Below are 19,258 nucleotides of genomic sequence, written 5' to 3' on the forward strand. Positions count from 1 at the left end.
GTGCAGGCCACTCAGACGGCACACTTGGGGCCATTAGTTACACTGGGAGAGGCCATCGCAGGCCACCGGTTGCAGTGGGGTCGGCTGGTTAAAATCGACAATGCCAGCCTAGGCTGCTGGTCACAGTGGGGACGAGTCCCCAGGGCCCCTGGTCAGAATAACGGGGAGAGGGTCCGCGATTGCCTGGTGAGATCCCAGCTCGGGTCACCGGCTACACTGGTCCATCAGGCCTCCCCGCTGCGGGCGCTGGTCAGTAAGCCTGGACAGTCCTGGGCTTGGGGGCGGAGGAGCCCCGAGCCTGGCCCCGTGCACTGGGAGGTCCCCTCCGGGCAGTGGGAGGTCCTGGCCCCGCGCCCGGGCTTGGTGGGGACGAGGGGGGCCTGGAGGGCGGGGCGGGGCGGGGCTGCCGGGGGCGGGGCCTCTAGCTCCCAGCCCCGCTGCGGCCGAGCTGCAGCCGGGGCTCAGTCGCCGCCGCCGCCGTGAACATGGAGCCCCCGGACGCACCGGCCCAGACGCGCGGGGCCCCGCGGCTGCTGTTGCTCGCAGTCCTGCTGGCTGCGCACCGAGGTATGGCTCGGGCTGAGGGCAAGGTGGGACTCGGGGGAGGCCCCTGGGGACCCCGGGAAAGCAAAGAGAAAGGGCTTTACCCTGACCCCAGGAAGCAAAATGTGGGGACCCCAAGAAGGAGGAATATGGGAGTGTTGGAAGGTACACCTTCCAGTGAGAGATCTGGGGACAGCCAGGCAAGAGAGCTGGGGATACCCAGGCGGTGGATCAGAGACAACTAGAGAAGTCAGCCCCCTTTCCACTCAGCACCCTGGAATCTGCGTCCCACCTGCCTCCTTCCTCAGACCCTGGAATTTGGGCCCCCAGCCCTCTTTCCTCAGACCCAGGAGTCCAGGCCTCCAGGGGCTAGAATGGCTTCCCCCAGGGCACAGAGGATCAAAACCCCAGGGCTTCCTCCCTCAAAGGTTCTCAAGTTTTAAGAGGTCCAGGGACCCCTTAGAGAAGCGAGGACCATGTTTCCCCACACCAGCGATCCCTACATATTTAGGAGTTTCCAGAGTCCAGTATAAAGAACCTGCCTCCCTCAGGAAAGGGCTGGAGCACCAGCCCTGGGCAGTGACAGTGGAACAAAGTGTTTCCAAGTGACAGGCCCCCTTCCTGGGGCCTCAGCTACATTTACACACCTGCATGGGCATGGCGATAGAAGGAGAGGAGGCCCTGGGTGGGGGGCTGGGGACAGAGGGACAGAGAGATGAGAGAGATTGGGGAAGAGAGAGGACCTCTCTGCCTCCACTTGCTGTCTGCAGCTCAGACCCAGCCTTAGGCACCAGCCTGGCCCCCATCACCCCTCCCTGGGGACAAGCTGGGGCCAGAGGTGAGTGCCTGGGAATCCAGGCCCCTGGCACACTCATGGTCAGTAGTGGGTCCCCAGGGGTGGGGCTGGGCCAGATTGAGCGGAGAAGGGAAGGGAGTATCTAAGAAGCACTGAGAGCTGATGCCAGGATGCCAGACCAGAGGGTGAGGGAGGGTGGTGGTTTTTCTACAAGAACTACTCCACCCAGGCCCCAGCCTCCTCTTCCCTCTGATCCCAGGAGTCCAGGCACTCAGCTTCCCAAGATCCTGGGCCTCAACCTTATCCTGTTGCGCGATGACTCACCTTATATCCCGTTTGCTGTTGTATCAAACGGAGAGGGGGGCCAAGAGGCGGTTGGGGGCTCTGGCTCCAGGCCGGGCAGGTCTCAGCCAGCCTGTCCCTCCCACATTCCTGAAACCTGCCCAGCCCTGTCCCCCCTCACCACCCCCACACACCTATCCCGCCTAAGCTCCGGGCCCAGCCGCAGCCCACACCCCAGCCCCTCACTCATGGGAAAGAGGAAGAGACCCAGGGACTGAACGGTGCAGGTGCAGAGAGAGAGGCAGAGACAGGGACAGAGATGAAGACCCAAGAGGAGAGACACACGCAGAGGTGGAGACAGGGATGGAGAGAGACATTTATCCATCATCATGGAGGTGGCCCTGCCCAGGGTGCTGGAGGCAAATGACTGAGCCAGGCCTGGCCCTGCCCTGGGGGGTGGCATGTGCTCTGTTGGGAGAAGCAAGGGCCGGTGCAGTATTACCCCAGGGCCCTGTGCAGCCCAGAGGAGGAGCCCTGAGCTCTGCAAGTGCAGGGAGGGTTGGATTTGAGACCCAGAGATGTAGGGAGAAGGGATGGAGGGCGAAAGGATCTCAGGGAGGAGGGGCTGGGGGCCTGGACTCCTGGGTCTGAGGGAGGAGGGGCTGGGGGCCTGGACTCCGGGGTCTGAGGGAGGAGGGGCTGGGAACCTGGACTCCTGGGTCTGAGGGAAGAGGGGCTGGGGGCCTGGACTTCTGGATCTGAGGGAGGAGGAGCTGGGGGACTGGACTCCTGGGTCTGAGGGAGGAGGGGACAGGGGCCCAGACTCCTGGATCTGAGGAAGGAGGAGCTGGAACCTGGACTCCTGGGTCTGAGGGAGGAGGGGCTGGGACCTGAACGCTTGGGTCCTGGGGGAGACAGAACCCTGTCTGGAGGGCTCTTCCTGTTGGTGTGGTGGACAACAGCTCAGATGCCCTCTTGCAGATGCCCAGGCAGAGGTGCGCTTGTCTGTGCCACCGCTGGTGGAGGTGATGCGAGGAAAGTCTGTCATTCTGAACTGCACCCCTACGGGAGCCCATGACCATTATGTGCTGGAATGGTTCCTTGTGAGTGCTTGGGGCTGGGGGGCCTGGAGTCAGGGCACAGCAGGGCAGCAAAGGTTCATTCTCTCATCAGTGCCTAAGGTCTGTAGAGATCCACCAAGCCACACCCCTTGTTACAGATGGGGTCACTGAGTCCCACTGGGGAGAAGGGATTTGCAAGGTGCCCCATGTCTGGGCACAGCTGAGTCTAGAATGACGTTGACCTGCTCTGGACTGTGGGCTCTTGAGAGAGAGAACAGAGACAGACACCAAGAAAGCAGGAGAGGCTGGGTGCGGTGGCTCATGCCCGTAATCCCAGCACTTTAGGAGACCCAGGCGGGTGGATCACCTGAGGTCAGGAGTTCGAGACCAGCTTGGCCAACATGGCGAAACCCCGTCTCTACAAAAATACAATAAAAAATACGGTAGTCCCAGCTACCCAGGAGGCTGAGATAGGAGAATCGCTTGAACTTGGGAGGCGGAGGTTGCAGTGAGCCAAGATCGTGCCACTGCACTCCACCCTGGGGAAAAAGAGCGAAACTCCATCTCAAAAAGAAAAAGAAAAAAAGAAAGCAGGAGACTCGAGGGGTCAGGGAGGACTAACGAGGAGAGAAGGCTAGGCGCAGTGGCTCACACCTGTAATCCCAGCACTTTGGGAGGCCTTGGTGGGTGGATCACAAGGTCAAGAGATCAAGACCGTCCTGACTAACATGGTGAAACCCTGTCTCTACTAAAAATACAAAAATTAGCCGGGCGTGGTGGTGCGTGCCTGTAGTCCCAGCTACTCGGGAGGCTGAGGCAGGAGAATCGCTTGAACCTGGGAGGCGGAGGTTGCAGTGAACCGAGATCAAGCCACTGCACCCCAGCCAGGTGACTTGTCTCTCTCTGCTTGAGAGACAAGCGGAGAGGGAGAGATGGGGAGGAAGAGGGATGGGACTGGAATGAGATGGAGAAAAGGAGACAGGAAAAATCAAGAACTGATAGGGAATGGGGGCAGAAGGTGGAGAGGGACAGAGGGACAGAGGGACCAGGGAAACCCATAACAAGAGGAAAAGAGGCAGAGCCAGGAGCTGCAGAGAGAAAGGGCCCAGAGAGAGAGAGAGAGAGAGACTGAGGAGCGCTGGGACACCAGGAGCTGAGAGACTCCCGTGTGCCCGCAGACCGACCGCTCGGGAGCTCGCCCCCGCCTGGCCTCCGCCGAGATGCAGGGCTCTGAGCTCCAGGTCACAATGCACGACACCCGGGGCCGCAGTCCCCCATACCAGCTGGACTCCCAGGGGAGCCTGGTACTGGCTGAAGCCCAGGTGGGCGACGAGCGAGACTACGTGTGCGTGGTGAGGGCAGGGGCGGCAGGCACTGCTGAGGCCACTGCACGGCTCAACGTGTTTGGTAAGTGTCCACAGACATCCCCCGAAGGGAGGCAGGCAGGGAGGGGCACAGGGCAGGGGCTTCTGACGTGAACATCTTTTTCACAGCAAAGCCAGAGGCCACTGAGGTCTCCCCCAACAAAGGGACACTATCTGTGATGGAGGACTCTGCCCAGGAGGTACCTCTCGGGTGGACCTTGGTCCCAGGGTCCTGGAGGAGGAGAAAACAGGGCCCTGGACTCCTGGGTCTGAGGGAGGAGGGGCTGGGGACCCCTGGGTAATGAAGGATGATGGGCAAGGCCCGGCGAGGTGGCTCATGCCTCTCATCCCAGCATTTTGGGAGGCAGAGGCAGGCAGATCACCTGAGGTCAGGAGTTCCAGACCAGCCTGGCCAACATAACGAAACCCTGTCTCTACTAAAGATACAAAAGTTAGCCAGGCACGGTGGTGTGCAACTGTAATCCCAGCTACTCGGGAGGCTGAGGCATGAGAATCACTTGAATCCGGAAGGCAGAGGCTACAGTGAGCTAAGATCACACCACTGCACTCCAGCCTGGGCCACAGAGCGAGACTCCATCTCAAAAAAAAAAAAGAAAAGAAAAGAAAAAGAAAGGAAAAAAAAAGGAGGGGCAGAGGGGGAAGACTCCTGTGTCCTGGGAAGGAGAGAGCTGGGGGACCCAGAATCCTTAGTCCCTGGAGGATGGTGCTGGAGGCCTGAACTCTTCAGTCTGAGGAGTCGGGGACTAGGAATTCAGACTCCTGGGTCCTGGGAGAGTCAGGAGTTAGGAGCCCGGCTCCTGAGTCTGAGTGGCAAGAACTGCTGAGAGAGGAGCCCCGACTTCAGAGTCCCAGCTCCAAACCCAGGGCCACACCTGTGTCTGCCTCAGATCGCCACTTGCAACAGCCGGAATGGGAACCCGGTCCCCAAGATCACGTGGTATCGCAACGGGCAGCGCCTGGAGGTGCCCGTAGAGATGAACCCAAGTGAGCAGCGCAGGAGCTCGGCGGGATGTGGGCTGGGGTGGGTGGCGGGACTGGGGCCTGGCTGACTGCCACCTCCCCTAATCTCTCTCAGAGGGCTACATGACCAGCCGCACGGTCCGGGAGGCCTCGGGCCTGCTGTCCCTCACCAGCACTCTCTACCTGCGGCTCCGCAAGGATGACCGAGATGCCAGCTTCCACTGTGCTGCCCACTACAGCCTGCCCAAGGGCCGCCACGGCCGCCTGGACAGCCCCACCTTCCGCCTCACCCTGCACTGTGAGTCTGTGCTGGCCTTTGACCTCTGACCTCAGGCTCCACACCTCATGAGGCCTGACCCTCCACCTGGTGGCCTCACACTCCCCTGTGACCCTCCACCTCCCTACTTCATGCTAAAAAAATGTGCTAGTGCTGGCCGCTGACTTCTGACCTCAATTGGTCACACAAGTGCCATCATGACCTCTGACCTCCAACCTCCACTTAGCACCCTGGACCCCGTGGAGTTTAGGACTAAATGGTGCTTTACACTCTCTCACACTGAATCAGGTCCCCCTATGACATCTGGCTCCAAGTCTCACACTGACCTGTCGCCCGTACGGACCTCTGACCCTTGACCTATACTCACAGTTTATTTCAACCTCTGAACTCTGGCACTTTGCCTCAGAATAAGTGTGAGCCTGAGGCTTGAAACCTATGACCCCTAACCTTTGACCCGCCATAGCCCTCTACTGGGATGCAGGACTGACCCCTTGTCTGTCCTCTAGCCTTGACCCTTCCCCTGATCACGATTCCCATCTCCCTGCCCTTCCCTTAGATCCAACGGAGCACGTGCAGTTCTGGTTGGGCAGCCCATCCACTCCAGCAGGCTGGGTACGCGAGGGTGACACTGTCCAGCTGCTCTGCCGAGGGGACGGCAGCCCCAGCCCGGAGTATACGCTTTTCCGCCTTCAGGTGACCCACCCAAGGGTTCCTCTGGGATCCACCCCCCAGCCCCTGACCTCCATGACCTACTAACCTGCATAACTTCTAATGTGGGACCTGGGAGGCCCCTGGCTTAGTCACCACCTGATCTGGTGGCCCACGAACTAAAAGGACCTCTGACCCCTGATTTGAGAGAGTCAGGACTTAGCATGCCACCTGACTTGACGAACCCTGACCACTGATTCTGGCTTAGCATGACACTAATCTGGTGGCTTCTGACCTAGCATAAGCCCGCTGAACTAGGGTGGCTTCTGAGCCTGGTTCCTCATCACCTGTCTCCCAGGATGAGCAGGAGGAAGTGCTGAATGCAAATTTCGAGGGGAACTTGACCCTGGAGGGAGTGACCAGGGGCCAGAGCGGGACCTACGGCTGCAGAGTGGAGGATTACGACGCAGCAGATGACGTGCAGCTCTCCAAGACGCTGGAGCTGCGTGTGGCCTGTGAGAGCCCTGGGGGAAGGGGCAGGCAGAAGGGGCCCTGGCATCAGTGCCTCTGCACCCTCCTCCCCACAGCCCTGAAGTTGCTCTGTCATCCCAAACAGTCTGCCTTCAACCCTTTCTCTGCACTTCTTGTGTTTTGGGGTTTTGTTTTGTTTTGTTTTTTCAGACGGAGTCTCGCTTTTGCCACCTAGGCTGGAGTGCAATGGCACAATCTTGGCTCACTGCAACCTCCACTTCCCAGGTTCAAGCAATTCTCCTGATTCAGCCTCCCAAGTAGCTGGGACTACAGGCATGCGCCACCACACCCAGCTAATTTTTTGTACTTAGTAGAGATGGGGTTTCACCATGTTGGTCAGGCTGGTCTTGAACTCCAGGCCTCAGGTGATCCACCCACCTCAGCCTCCCAAAGTGCTGGGATTACAGGTATGAGCCACTGCACCTGGCCTTTCTCTGCATTTCTATGGTGTTTGTCCTGGTTCTCCGAGCACCTGCCTCCATCCCCTCTAATCTGTCCTACACGAGGCAGCTAGAGAGACCAGAGAGCTCTCTTTTTTAATTTCTTCTAATTTTTTTTTTTTTAGAAATAGGATCTCGCTCTGTTATCCAGGCTCAAGTGCAGTGCCATGAGACCACAGGTGCTCCACCACACCTGGCTAAATTTTTTTTTTTTTTTTTTCCCTAGAGACAGGACCTGGCTTGCTGTGTTACCCAGGCTGGTCTTGAACTCCTCATGAGATCCTCCTGCCTTGCTCTCCCAAAGTGCTGGGATTACAGGAGTGAGCCACCGCATCTGGTCAAGAGCTCTTTCCGTAGCACAAACTTGACCTTCCTCTGCTCAGAATCTGCCATGGCTCCCCAGTACCCTTGGGAGAGAGCCCAGGTGTCTCACCATAGCCTTCGAGGCCCACCTGGCCAGCTTCACCATTAGCTGATCCTTCTCCCCAGTCAAGGCTATCTCCTCATCACCCCCCAGGCTCCTCTGGTTCCCACCTTCACTGCCCATCCTCCCCTACCATCTGTTTCTAACCAATCCCTTGAATCCCAGGCTTCTTTTTTTTTTTTTTTTTTTTTTTTAGACGGAGTTGGCCAGGCGCGGTGGCTCAAGCCTGTAATCCCAGCACTTTGGGAGGCCGAGGCGGGTGGATTACAAGGTCAGGAGATCGAGACTATCCTGGCTAACATGGTGAAACCCCGTCTCTACTAAAAATACAAAAAAAAAACTAGCCGGGCGCGGTAGCGGGCACCTGTAGTCCCAGCTACTTGGGAGGCTGAGGCGGGAGAATGGCGTGAACCCAGGGGGCGGAGCTTGCAGTGAGCCGAGATAGCGCCACTGCACTCCAGCCTGGGAGACACAGTGAGACTCCGTCTCAAAAAAAAAAAAAAAAAAAAAAAGACGGAGTCTCGCTCTGTCGCCCAGGCTGGAGTGCAGTGGCCGGATCTCAGCTTTGCAAGCTCCGCCTCCCGGGTTCACGCCATTCTCCGGCCTCAGCCTCCCGAGTAGCTGGGACTACAGGCGCCCGCCACCTCGCCCGGCTAGTTTTTTGTATTTCTTAATAGAGACGGGGTTTCACCGTGTTAGCCAGGATGGTCTCGATCTCCTGACCTCGTGATCCGCCCGTCTCGGCCTCCCAAAGTGCTGGGATTACAGGCTTGAGCCACCGCGCCCGGCTGAATCCCAGGCTTCTAAGAACACTTTTCAGTTCACTTTTATCCAGACCCTGGGGAAAGGCTGTATTCTCCCTTAGCACTTCTTGCATATCCCTTCCTGGGGTAGACCCTGTGCCAGACGCTGGGAACAGGTCTGTGAACAAGACAGGCCACTGCTGTTATTTCAGTAGGGGAGACAGATGGTAAATGCTAACAGAGCCCTTTCAGTAACAATAGTGTGTCTACAGGTGATACCACCAGTGAGAGAGAGCGGAATAGGGGATTATTTTAGGTGGCGGGTGTTGCAGTCTGCTTTCCTGGGAAGCACATTCTGATTTGGATGTTTTCAGGCAAGAAGTTTATGGGAAGTACCCCGGGATCCACACCTCTTGGATCTAGGGAGGTAAAGGAAGCAAGATTTAGCAGGATTTAGAAGTTGGACTGAAGTCTAAAGAAGGCCTCGGGCTGGGTGCAGTGGTTCATGCCTGTAATTCCAGCACTTTGAGAGGCCGAGGCAGGAGAATTGTTTGAGCCCAGGAGTTCAAGGCCAGCCTGGGCAACAGAGGGAGACCCCATTTGTATTAAAAAAAAAAAAAAATTAAAAATGAGCCAGGCATAGCGGCACACTCCTGTAGTCCCAGCTACTCAGACGCCGAGGTGGGAGGATCGCTTGAGTCTGGGAGGTTGAGATTGCAGTCAGCCAAGATTGTGCCACTGCACTCCAGCCTGAGTGACAGAAAAAGACCCCGTCTCTGGAAAAATAAAAACAAAAAAGTAGGCTGGGCGCCGTGGCTCATGCCTGTAATCCCGACACCTTGGGAGGCCGAGGTGAGTGGATCACCTGAGGTCAGGAGTTAGAGACCAGCCTGGCCAACATGGTGAAATCCCCTCTCTACCAAAAGTTAGCCGGGTGTGGTGGCAGGCGCCTGTAATCCCAGCTTCTCAGGAGCCTGAGGCAGGAGAATCACTTGAACCCAGGAGGCGGAGGTTGCAGTGAACCGAGATCATGCCATTGCACTCCAGCCTGGGTGACAGTGAGACTCTGTCTCAAAAAAAAAAAAAAAGAAAGAAAGAAAGAGGGCCCTCGGTCAGCCCCATGGGGCACTTGGAATCCAGGATGGCCCTTCACAGTTGTCCCCAGTTGGGGTGAGGGGGCTGGGCCTTAATAACCCCTACATCAACCAGTCCTCAGAGGTGTGCTGGCCTTAGGCAAGGGGCTCTCAGCAGCTGAGGCAGTTCCCAGAGAGGGCTGACAGCTGCGGGCTGACAGCTGTCATCCTTCTCAGCAGCTGGTGGAATAAGTCTTTCCATGCTGTAGGAAAGATCTGGGTGTCCAAAATAGGGTAGGTCAGGGAAGCCTCTGAGAAGAGATATTTGAGTGAGAAACCAGAGTGGACTCAGAAACGCAGAGAACGGCCAGGCACGGTGGCTCACACCTGTAATCCCAGCACTTTGGGAGGCCGAGTCAGGTGGATCATCTGAGGTCAGGAGTTTGAGACCAGCCTGGCCAACATGGTGAAACACATCTCTACTAAAAATACAAAAATTAGCCAGGCATGGTGGCTGGCGCCTGTAATCCCAGCTACCCAGGAGACTGAGGCAGGAGAATCTGGGAGGTGGAGTTTGAAGTGAGCTGAGATTGTGCCACTGAACTCCAGCCTGGGTGACAGAGCAAGATTCTGTCTCAAAGAAAAAAAGAAAAAAGAAAAGAAACGCAGAGAGCTATAAAAAGAACACTGCAGACAGAGTGAGCAAGTGCAAAGGCCCTGGGGCAGGCCCCAACTTGGTCTGCTCAAGAAAAACAGCAAGACAACAGGGTAGCTGGGAGCACAGGAGGAGTGGGGGAGAGTGGGAGATGGTTCAAGAGGTGGGTGAGGGCCAGATCAGGCAGCATCTTTTAGGTACCCTCAAAAAGTTTGGCCTGGATGCCAAGAGTATTGGGGAGCCACTGCAGAGTTTTATGCAGAGGGGAGGGATGACCAGTGGATTTTTTTTTTTTTTTTTTGAGTCAGAGTCTCACTCTGTCACCCAGGCTGGAGTGCAATGGCACAATCTCGGCTCACTGCAACCTCCACCTCCCGGGTTCAAGCAATTCTCCTGCCTCAGCCTCCCCAGTAGCTGGGACTACAGGCACGCGCCACCATGTCCAGCTAACTTTGATTTTTAGTAGAGATGGGGTTTCACCATGTTGACCAGGCTGGTCTCGAACTCCTGACATCAGGTGGTGCACACATCTCAACATCCCAAAGTGCTGGGATTACAGGCATGAGCCACCGCGCCCAGCCTGACCAGTGGGTGTTTTAAAGAGATCCCTCTGGCTGCTCAGTGGAGGATGAACGAGAGGGAGGAGCAGGCTAGTGAAGAGGTGGTCGGGACAGTCAAACCTGGGGCCAGAGATGGAAGGAGGCAAGAGGATCCGTCCTGAGAGCAGACCAGATAAAGACCTGCTGAGGCCAGGAGCAGGGGCTCACACCTGTGATCCCAGCGCTTTGGGAGGTCAAGACAGAGGATCACTTGAGGCCAGGAGTTTGAGACCAGTCTGGCCAACATAGCAACACCTTGTCTCTATTCAAAAACAGAACAGAACAAAACAAAACTTTGCAGAAAAGATGTTTGGGTGTAACAGGGAGGTGACCCCAAGGGTTGGGGTTTGAGCAAAAGGTTTGGGTGCTAAAGTCACAGAAGGGACACTTTCCACACCTAAGGTTATTCGTTAACCTTGGGCTCAGATGTCAGCTCTGAAGAAAAGTCATTGACTTGGGCATGTATTTTGGGGTTAGACTGCTAGATTTTTGGTTGGAGAGCCTGGATGGGAGAATGGAGATTTCATGGAGATGGGGTAAGCCAGGAGGAATACTTGCTGTTCTCTGCTTCCAACTGTTCATTCATATTTGCACCCCCAGTGGCCCCTGGAGAGCCCCTAATTGAGTGGGTGGGGGTCTGTGAAGAGTGACAGACTGTCCCCCACTGCAGATCTGGACCCCCTGGAGCTCAGCGAGGGGAAGGTGCTTTCCTTACCTCTAAACAGCAGTGCAGTTGTGAACTGCTCTGTGCACGGCCTGCCCACCCCCGCCCTACGCTGGACCAAGGTGAGAGGGAAAGGAGCCCCCTCGGGCCCCACACTTGCACCCTCCTCTCTCCCCTCGCTCCTCGCCTTCTCACAGAGTCCTCCTCCTCCTCTGCCCTCCCCAGGACTCCACTCCCCTGGGCGATGGCCCCATGCTGTCACTCAGTTCTATCACCTTCGATTCCAATGGCACCTACATATGTGAGGCCTCCCTGCCCACAGTCCCGGTCCTCAGCCGCACCCAGAACTTCACGCTGCTGGTCCAAGGTTCAGGGGGCAGGGAGGGGGTGGGCTTGGATGGGGACAGTGTGGGGTGTGGGACCTGGACAAACAGGACGAGTCCCTGAGTCCTTGGCTGGGGGCTCCGTCTTCTGCTGGATTCCTCTCTTCTCTCTCTCCCTCCTCTCCCTTCACTTTCTTCCCATCCCCACCACCCACAGGCTTGCCAGAGCTAAGGGCAGCGGAAATAGAGCCCAAGGCAGACGGCAGCTGGAGGGAAGGAGATGAAGTCACGCTCATCTGCTCCACCCGTGGCCATCCAGAGCCCAAACTCAGCTGGAGCCAACTGGGGGGCAGCGTAAGGGACCTTCCTCTCCACCCTGAGCCCCCTCTCACTCATCCAAGTATTGCATCCTCCTTTTCACTTCCTGGGAGACTGGACGTCTTTCACCTCTGCCCTCACCCCCACCCCTTGACCCCACCAGCCGGGGTCTGATCGGAGCCTCCACAGCCCGCAGAGCCAATCCCCGGACGGCAGGGTTGGGTGAGCAGCTCTCTGACCCTGAAAGTGACCAGTGCCCTGAGCCGCGATGGCATCTCCTGTGAAGCCTCCAACCCCCACGGGAACAAGCGCCACGTCTTCCACTTCGGCACCGGTGAGTGACTGAGGTGGTGGCAGAGGAGCCGGGCGTGGGGCAGACAGAGCTCATTGCCTGACCCGTGCCTCTCTCCATCCTGTCCCTGCAGTGAGCCCCCAGACCTCCCAGGCTGGAGTGGCCGTCATGGCCGTGGCCGTCAGCGTGGGCCTCCTGCTCCTCGTCGTTGCTGTCTTCTACTGCATGAGACGCAAAGGAGGACCTGGCTGCCGCCGGCGGCGGGAGAAGGGGGCTCCGTGAGTGGCCTGCTATCTGCAATGACCACCATAGTTTAACCCCATCCCTACCCTCAACCCCAAGCTCAACCCATAACCAAGTTCAACCACATCTTATTCTCCACCCTACATCCCACCACATCCACCTCCATCCCCAATCCATGCTCATCCCCAGCTACAACCCAACCCAGATTAATCCACAGCCATCCCCAACCCATCCTTACCCCAACTACAGCCCCAAACCCAACCCAGACTAATCCACAGCCATCCCCAAACCATCCTTACCCCAACTACAGCCCCAAACCCAACCCAGACTAATCCACAGCCATCCCCAACCCATCCTTACCCCAACTACAGCCCCAAACCCAACCCAGAGCCATTCCCAAACCCATCCCCAAGCCAAAATCAATACCATCCCCTCCCTAATCTCCTCTCCTGCCCCTAGTTCAGTCTCGTCCCCAACTCCATCCCTGTCTCCAATCCCAACCCTACCCCTAATCTCTCCTCAGCTGCAGTCCATGACCTCCTTCAAATCATCCCCATCTAAACTCCTCTCTAGCCCTGGCCACATCCCCATCCTCCCCAACCTCCAGCCCCAACACCCATCATCCCCCTGAGCTCACCCTTAACTCCAGTTTCTCCTCCAATCCCATCTCTTACCATCCAGCCCTCACCTAGCCACTTCCCAACCCTAGTCCCCCACCATCCCAAAGCCAACTTCACCCATGTCCCCATCCCCAATCACCCTTGTCCCCATTCCTGACTCCAAATCCAACCCCTAAGCCTCCCCAAGCCCCTCCTCATCTAACCTTGTCTCCAGCCCCAACCACATGGCCATCCTCACCTCCAATCCGTAACCATCCCAGACTGATCCTAAAACCAACTCCAGCTCCATTCCCATCTCCAACCCCAATAGCATCTGCATCCCCGTGCCCAAGCCTAACCCCAGTGCCATTACCAGCCCCTACCCTATCCCCATGCCACCCCCACCCAGCACACCCCCATCTTCACCTCCATCCCCAGCCGCATCCTAGCCCCACCCACCCCCATCCTCAGTTCTTCCCCCTGCCGGTGTGTGCACCTCCAACACTACGCCTCCGCCCGATGCCTCTTCCCCCCAGGCCACCAGGGGAGCCAGAGCTGAGCCACTCAGGGTCGGAGAGGCCAGAGCAGACCGGCCTTCTCATGGGAGGTGCCTCCGGAGGAGCCAGGGGTGGCAGCGGGGGCTTCAGAGACGAGGTGGGTGAGGGCCTGGGCACCCTGGTGAGAGGGACCTGCTGGGCAGTGGAGCACGCCCGTGGGCACAGGCTGACCTCTCCATCCACTCCCCAGTGCTGAGCCAAGAACCTCCTAGAGGCTGTCCCTGGACCTGGAGCTGCAGGCATCAGAGAACCAGCCTTGCTCACGCCGCAACCACCCCCGCCTTCCCTCTTTCCTCTCCCTGCCCAGCCCTCCCTTCCTGCCTCTGCCGGCAAAGCAGGGACTCACAGCGGCTGCCTGCCTCCGGGAGGGAAGAAGAGGGAGGGGGGTGGGTGGGAGGGGGCCTTCCTTCAGGGAATGTGACTCTCCCAGGCCCCAGAATAGCTCCTGGACCCAAGCCCAGGGCCAGGCCTGGGACAAGGCTCTGAGGGTCGGCTGGCCGGGGCTATTTTTACCTCCCGCCTCCCTTGCTGGTCCCCCCACCTGACGTCTTGCTGCAGAGTCTGACACTGGATTCACCCCCCCACCCCGCCCCTGGTCCCGCTCCTGCCCCCACCCTACCTCCACCCGACCCCATCATCTGTGGACACTGGAGTCTGGAATAAATGCTGTTTGTCACATCAACACTATCCTGTGGCCAGAGCTTCCTCTGGGAGTAGGGAAGGGAAGGGCGATGCAGGTGATCCCCCCCTCTCAGCTGCCCCCACGTCCACCCCCTTGCAAGACCTTGGAAGAAGTCTGATGTCATGGAGAAAGAAATGAGACAGGGCTGGGCACCGTGGTTCATTTTTGTAACCTCAGTGGTGGTGGCTCATGTCCATAATCCCAGTACTTTAAGAGGCTGACACTGGAGGGTGACTTCAGGCCAAGAGTTAAAGACCAGCCTGGGCAACAGATCGAGACCCCATCGCTACAAATAACAATACTAATAATACAAAAATTAGCCAGGTGTGCCTATAGTCCCAGCTATTCAGAAGGGTAAGGTGGGAGGATTCCTTGAGCCCAGGAGTACGAGGCTACAGTGAGCTATGATTACGCCATTGCACTCCAGCCTGGGCGACAAAGTGAGACTTCATCTCTAAAAAAAGAAGAAAAGAAAAACAGGCCAAGCTTGATGGCTCACACCTGTAATCCCAGCACTTTGGGAGACCAAGGTAGATGGATCACTTTAGGTCAGGAGTTTGAGACCAGCCTGGCCAACATGGTGAAACCCCGTCTCTATTAAAAATACAAAAAAATTAGCGAGGCATGGTGGTGCCAGCCTGTAATCCCAGCTATTTGGGAAACTGAGGCAGAAGAATCGCTGGAACCCAGGGGGCAGAGGTTACAGTGAGCTGATATCACACCACTGCACTCCAGCCTGGGCAACAGAGCGAGACACTCCGTGAAAAGAAGAGATAAAGAAATGACAGCATGAGAGCGGGTGAGCACGCAGAGGGCAACGTAGCTGGCCGAGGGTGGAGGGAAAGACGCCGGGTCCTGAGGGCGCTGGGCTTGGTCCCCAAGGACCATCGCCTGCCTGGAGGTGGGGTGCTGTCCCCTTAAGTAAAAGTTCCCAGTCTGTTTTGCCAGAGCCCCAGAGGGAATTGAAGCTGGGCGAGGAAAAACTCCCTCTCAACTGTAGAGTCGATGGAATTAGGGATGGAGCCACCTCCTCTGGGGACGAGTCCCTTGGGAAAGAGGGGGGAGCTGGGAGGAATCCAGAGAAAAGGGGGCCTGGGGCAGAGAGGACACAGAAACATTACAAGGCCAAGAAAGAGGGACGTGAGAAAGGGATGGAAAGATTTAGGGGGAGGCAGGAGGGATGGGTTGGGAAGCTCCAAGAGAGAGTCCCGGAGTAAGAGACAAAAATAGATTTGGGGAGACAGAGAGACAAAAAGAGTAGTGGGCCAGGTCCGGTGGCTCATACCTATAGTCCCAGCACTTTGGGAGGCTGAGGCAGGAGGATCTCTTGAGGCCAGGGGTTTGAGACCAGCCTGAGCAACATAGCAAGACCCCATCTCTACAAAAAAATAAAAAATCAGCCAGGTATGGTGGCACACAGCTGCAGTCCTCAGCACAGGCAAGAGGATCACTTGAGGCCAGCAGCTCAAGACCAGCCTGGGCAACATAGTGAGACCCCATCTCTACAAAAAAATAAAAAATTACCCGGGCATGGTGGCAAACACCTGTGGTCCCCGCACTTTGGGTGACCAAGGCAGGAGGTTCACTTGAGGCCAGCAGTTCAAGACCAGCCTGGGCAATGTAGCAAGACCATATCTCTACATAATTTTTTCTTAAGAGAAATACAGGCCGGGCGCGGTGGCTCACGCCTGTAATCCCAGCACTTTGGGAGGCCGAGGCGGGCGGATCACAAGGTCAGGAGATCGAGACCATGGTGAAACCCCGTCTCTACTAAAAATAGAAAAAAAATTAGCCGGGCGCAGTGGTGGGCGCCTGTAGTCCCAGCTACTCGGGAGGCTGAGGCAGGAGAATGGCGTGAACCCGGGAGGCGGAGCTTGCAGTGAGCCGAGATTGCGCCACTGCACTCCAGCCTGGGCGACAGAGCAAGACTCCGTCTCAAAAAACAAAAAAAAAAAAAAAAAAAAAAGAGAAATACAGACAAAGAAGAACTGGGGTTCAGAGAGATCATTGCAGTCGGAAAGGGACAGAGGAAATGCAAGCAGCAGCCTAGAAGCACAGAGGAGGGTAGCGGGAGGTCAGCACGGGTGACTGGCTGGCAACCTCACCTCTCTGAGCCTTTCTTGTGCATCGCATGGGAATCAATTGCACTTTGGCCACGGCAGGCTGCTGTGAGGTGTGTCAGTGTCATCTTACAGCCATGTGGGGTGATGGGAGCACTGCACTCACACACCACCCAGGGCCTCCTAACATTGCCTCCTCAAATCTCAGGCACGCAACTCCACTCTCTGCTCTCAGTCGGCTCAGCCACAAAGTGGACAGAGTGGGATCTGTCGCCATGGGAAATTGTTGGGATGCTACAGAAGCCTCCTGCCTGGTAGGTAACCAAGCAGCCTCCCCCAAGCAAAAGAGCTCATGGGCCACGTTAAGGCGCTCAGATTCCATGGTTTATTGAATTCATTTAAAACAAACACAAGGTTATTGTTTGTTTTTCAACTGTGTGGTGGTAGGAAGTGCTCCTGACAGTTTTCCCATGGCAATAATTTACTCTCTGATTTCACCCACCGCTACTATGACAGCCTTCTCTCACTGATTCACAAAAAAATTGGGCTTTTCTTTTGTCATTCTTTTTTTTTTTTTTTTTTTTTTTTTTTTTTGATGGAGTGCAGTGGCAAAATCATAGCTCACTACCTCAAACTCCTGGGCTCAAGTGGTCCTCCTGCCTCAACTTGCTCTGCAGCTAGAATCACAGGTACGTGCCATCACATCCAGCTAAATTTTTATTTTTATTTTTTGTAGAGACGAGGTCTCAAACTCCTAACCTCAAACAATCCTCCTGCACAAAATGTTAGGTATGAGCCACCATACCTAGCCTAAAAAAAAAATTGTTTTTTTAATTTTTTTTGAGACAGGGTCTCACTCTGTCACCCAGGCTGGAGTTCAGTGGCGAGATCTCGGCTCACCGCAACCTCCACTTCCCAGTCTCAAGTGATTCTCCGGCCTCAGCCTCCCGAGTAGCTGGGTCTACAGGCATGAGCCACCAACTCCTGGCTAATTTTTGTGGTTTTTGTTGAGACGGGATTTCGCCATGTTGCCCAGGCTGGTCTTAAACTCTTGAGCTCAAAATGATCTGCTTGCCTTGGCATCCCAAAGTGTTGGGATTACAGGCGTGAGCCACTGTGCCCGGCCTAATTTTTGTATTTTTAGTAGAGATGGGGTTTCAGCATGTTGGTTAGTCTGGTCTTAAACTCCCGATCTCAGGTGATCCACTCGCCTCAGCCTCCAAAAGTGCTGGGATTACAGGTGTGAGCCACCGTGCCTGGCCAATAATTTGGTGTTGAGGTCTCTTTCATGAGCATGGCCATAGACTCTGGCTTTGCCCTGCCTGGGCTCCAGGGGATTAGATCATAAGTGTTTACAATGTGCTTTTCAGCAGATTTTCGTTTATCCTGGCAGGCAGCCCAATGCCTAAGTGTCTGACTTGTACACAGGTGTGCCTGTCACAGGAAATGTGTTTATACTGGCCAAGATCCTTGTGGCTCTTATCTGACCTGTGTCCAGTTTATTCCTGACCAGGAAAGAGATTAGGTTCAGGTGTGTCAGTCAAGTGAGACAAAAGGAGGCAACTCAACAAAACACATGAAATACCAGAAAGAGGCAGGGTGCAGTGGATCACGCCTATAATCCTAGCTCTTCAGGAGGCCAAGGCAGGAGGATCACTTGAGGCCAGGAGTTTGAGGCCAGCCTGGCCAACATGGTGAAACCCTGTCTCTACTAAAAATATAAAAATTAGTCGGGCATGGTGGTGTGCACCTGTAGTTCCAGCTACTCAGGAGGCTGAGGCAGGAGAACACTTGAACCCAGGAGGTGGAAGTTGCAGTGAGCCAAGATCACGTCACTGCACTCCAGCCTGGGTGACAGACGGAGACTCTGTCTCAAAAAAATAAAAGAAGAAATAACAGAAGCAGAGGCCGGGCACGGTGGCTCACACCTGTAATCCTGGCACTCTGGTAGGCCGAGGCAGGAGAATCAGTTGAACTCAGGAGTTCAAGACCAGCCTGTGCAACATAGCGAGACCCTGTCTCTATTTAAAAATAAAAAGAAGAAGGAAAGATATAACAGAAGCAGTTTATTACTTATGGATCCCAGAGAGAAAAGAGCAGCACACTTCCCTGGACCAGTAGGAAGCGGGCAGCTGCCTGAGACACGCAGCCTCAACCAGCAGGTGGAGAGAGATCCCCCAAAGCCTTTATTGGGGTCCAGGGCATGGCAGAGACGGAGTTCCCCAGGAGAGTTCTAACTGATGGGTTTAGAACAAAAGTTCCATAGAGACACGCTGTGACGGAGGTTGTCATATCTGCACAATCCATTCATCGGAGGTGTGGGGATCAGTAGCGTGGCTCAAGTAGTTTGCATCTATCTAGCTGTGCCATACAGAGATGGTCACCAGGAGGAAGTTAGATAAAGCTGATAACCTTGATCAACTCCAGTAAGAAACTGGGAGGAGAGCTGGGCATGATGGCTCACACCTGTAAACCCAGGGCTTTGAGAGGCTAAGGCAGGAGGATTGCTTGAGGCCAGGATTTTGAGACCAGCATGGACAACATAATGAGACCCTGTCTCTAAAAAAGAAAGAGAGAGAGAGAGAAGAAAGGGAGGTAGGGAGGGAGGGAGGAAGGACTGGGAGGAGGTGTAGAGCTGGAAACTGTGTCAAGGGTAACTAAGCCCAGATTTTGGCATGAGAAAGTTAAACTTATATTCAGAATGGATGCTAAGACAATATACAATTATACGAATTCACCACAATTAATTCACCGCATATTAATTTTGTTTTCATTTGAATTTCTGTGACCTCTAGCGTGAAAATGGTGTTTCTCCGTATGTTCATTGGCCATTTGCTTTTCTTGTTTGTGAACTGTGGTATACTCTTGCCTACTTTTCTCTTTGTTTTTTTTTACCTTTTCTTATTAATTTGTAGGATCTCTCTACACACCAGGAATATTAACCTCTAATCTTTCTTTTTTTTTTGAGACAGAGTCTCGCTCTGTCACCCAGGCTGGAGTGCAGTGGCGCGATCTCAGCTGACTGCAAGCTCTGCCTCCCGGGTTCACGCCATTCTGCCGCCTCAGCCTCCCGAGTAGCTGGGACCACAGGTGCCTGCCACCA

General features: G+C 55.6%; 1 protein-coding gene across 2 annotated transcripts; it reads left to right on the forward strand.

Moving 5' to 3' along the window:
* Positions 1-425: 425 nt before the first annotated feature.
* BCAM (basal cell adhesion molecule (Lutheran blood group)) lies at positions 426-14,098 on the forward strand. Of its 2 annotated transcripts, none has more exons than XM_025368689.1 (15): positions 426-567; positions 2,603-2,724; positions 3,861-4,089; positions 4,176-4,246; positions 4,955-5,051; positions 5,143-5,325; positions 5,861-5,997; positions 6,311-6,467; positions 11,088-11,203; positions 11,307-11,448; positions 11,622-11,758; positions 11,912-12,056; positions 12,148-12,292; positions 13,393-13,514; positions 13,604-14,098. In XM_025368689.1, the coding sequence occupies exons 1-15, from the start codon at positions 486-488 to the stop codon at positions 13,897-13,899; spliced, it is 2,181 nt and encodes a 726-aa protein (XP_025224474.1). In that variant the 5' UTR covers positions 426-485; the 3' UTR covers positions 13,900-14,098. The 2 variants fall into 2 exon arrangements, with proteins under 2 accessions (XP_025224474.1, XP_025224475.1); XM_025368690.1 differs by having other exon boundaries at positions 13,393-13,510.
* Positions 14,099-19,258: the final 5,160 nt, after the last annotated feature.

Source organism: Theropithecus gelada, chromosome 19 (assembly GCF_003255815.1).
Source record: "Theropithecus gelada isolate Dixy chromosome 19, Tgel_1.0, whole genome shotgun sequence".
NCBI lineage: Eukaryota > Metazoa > Chordata > Mammalia > Primates > Cercopithecidae > Theropithecus > Theropithecus gelada.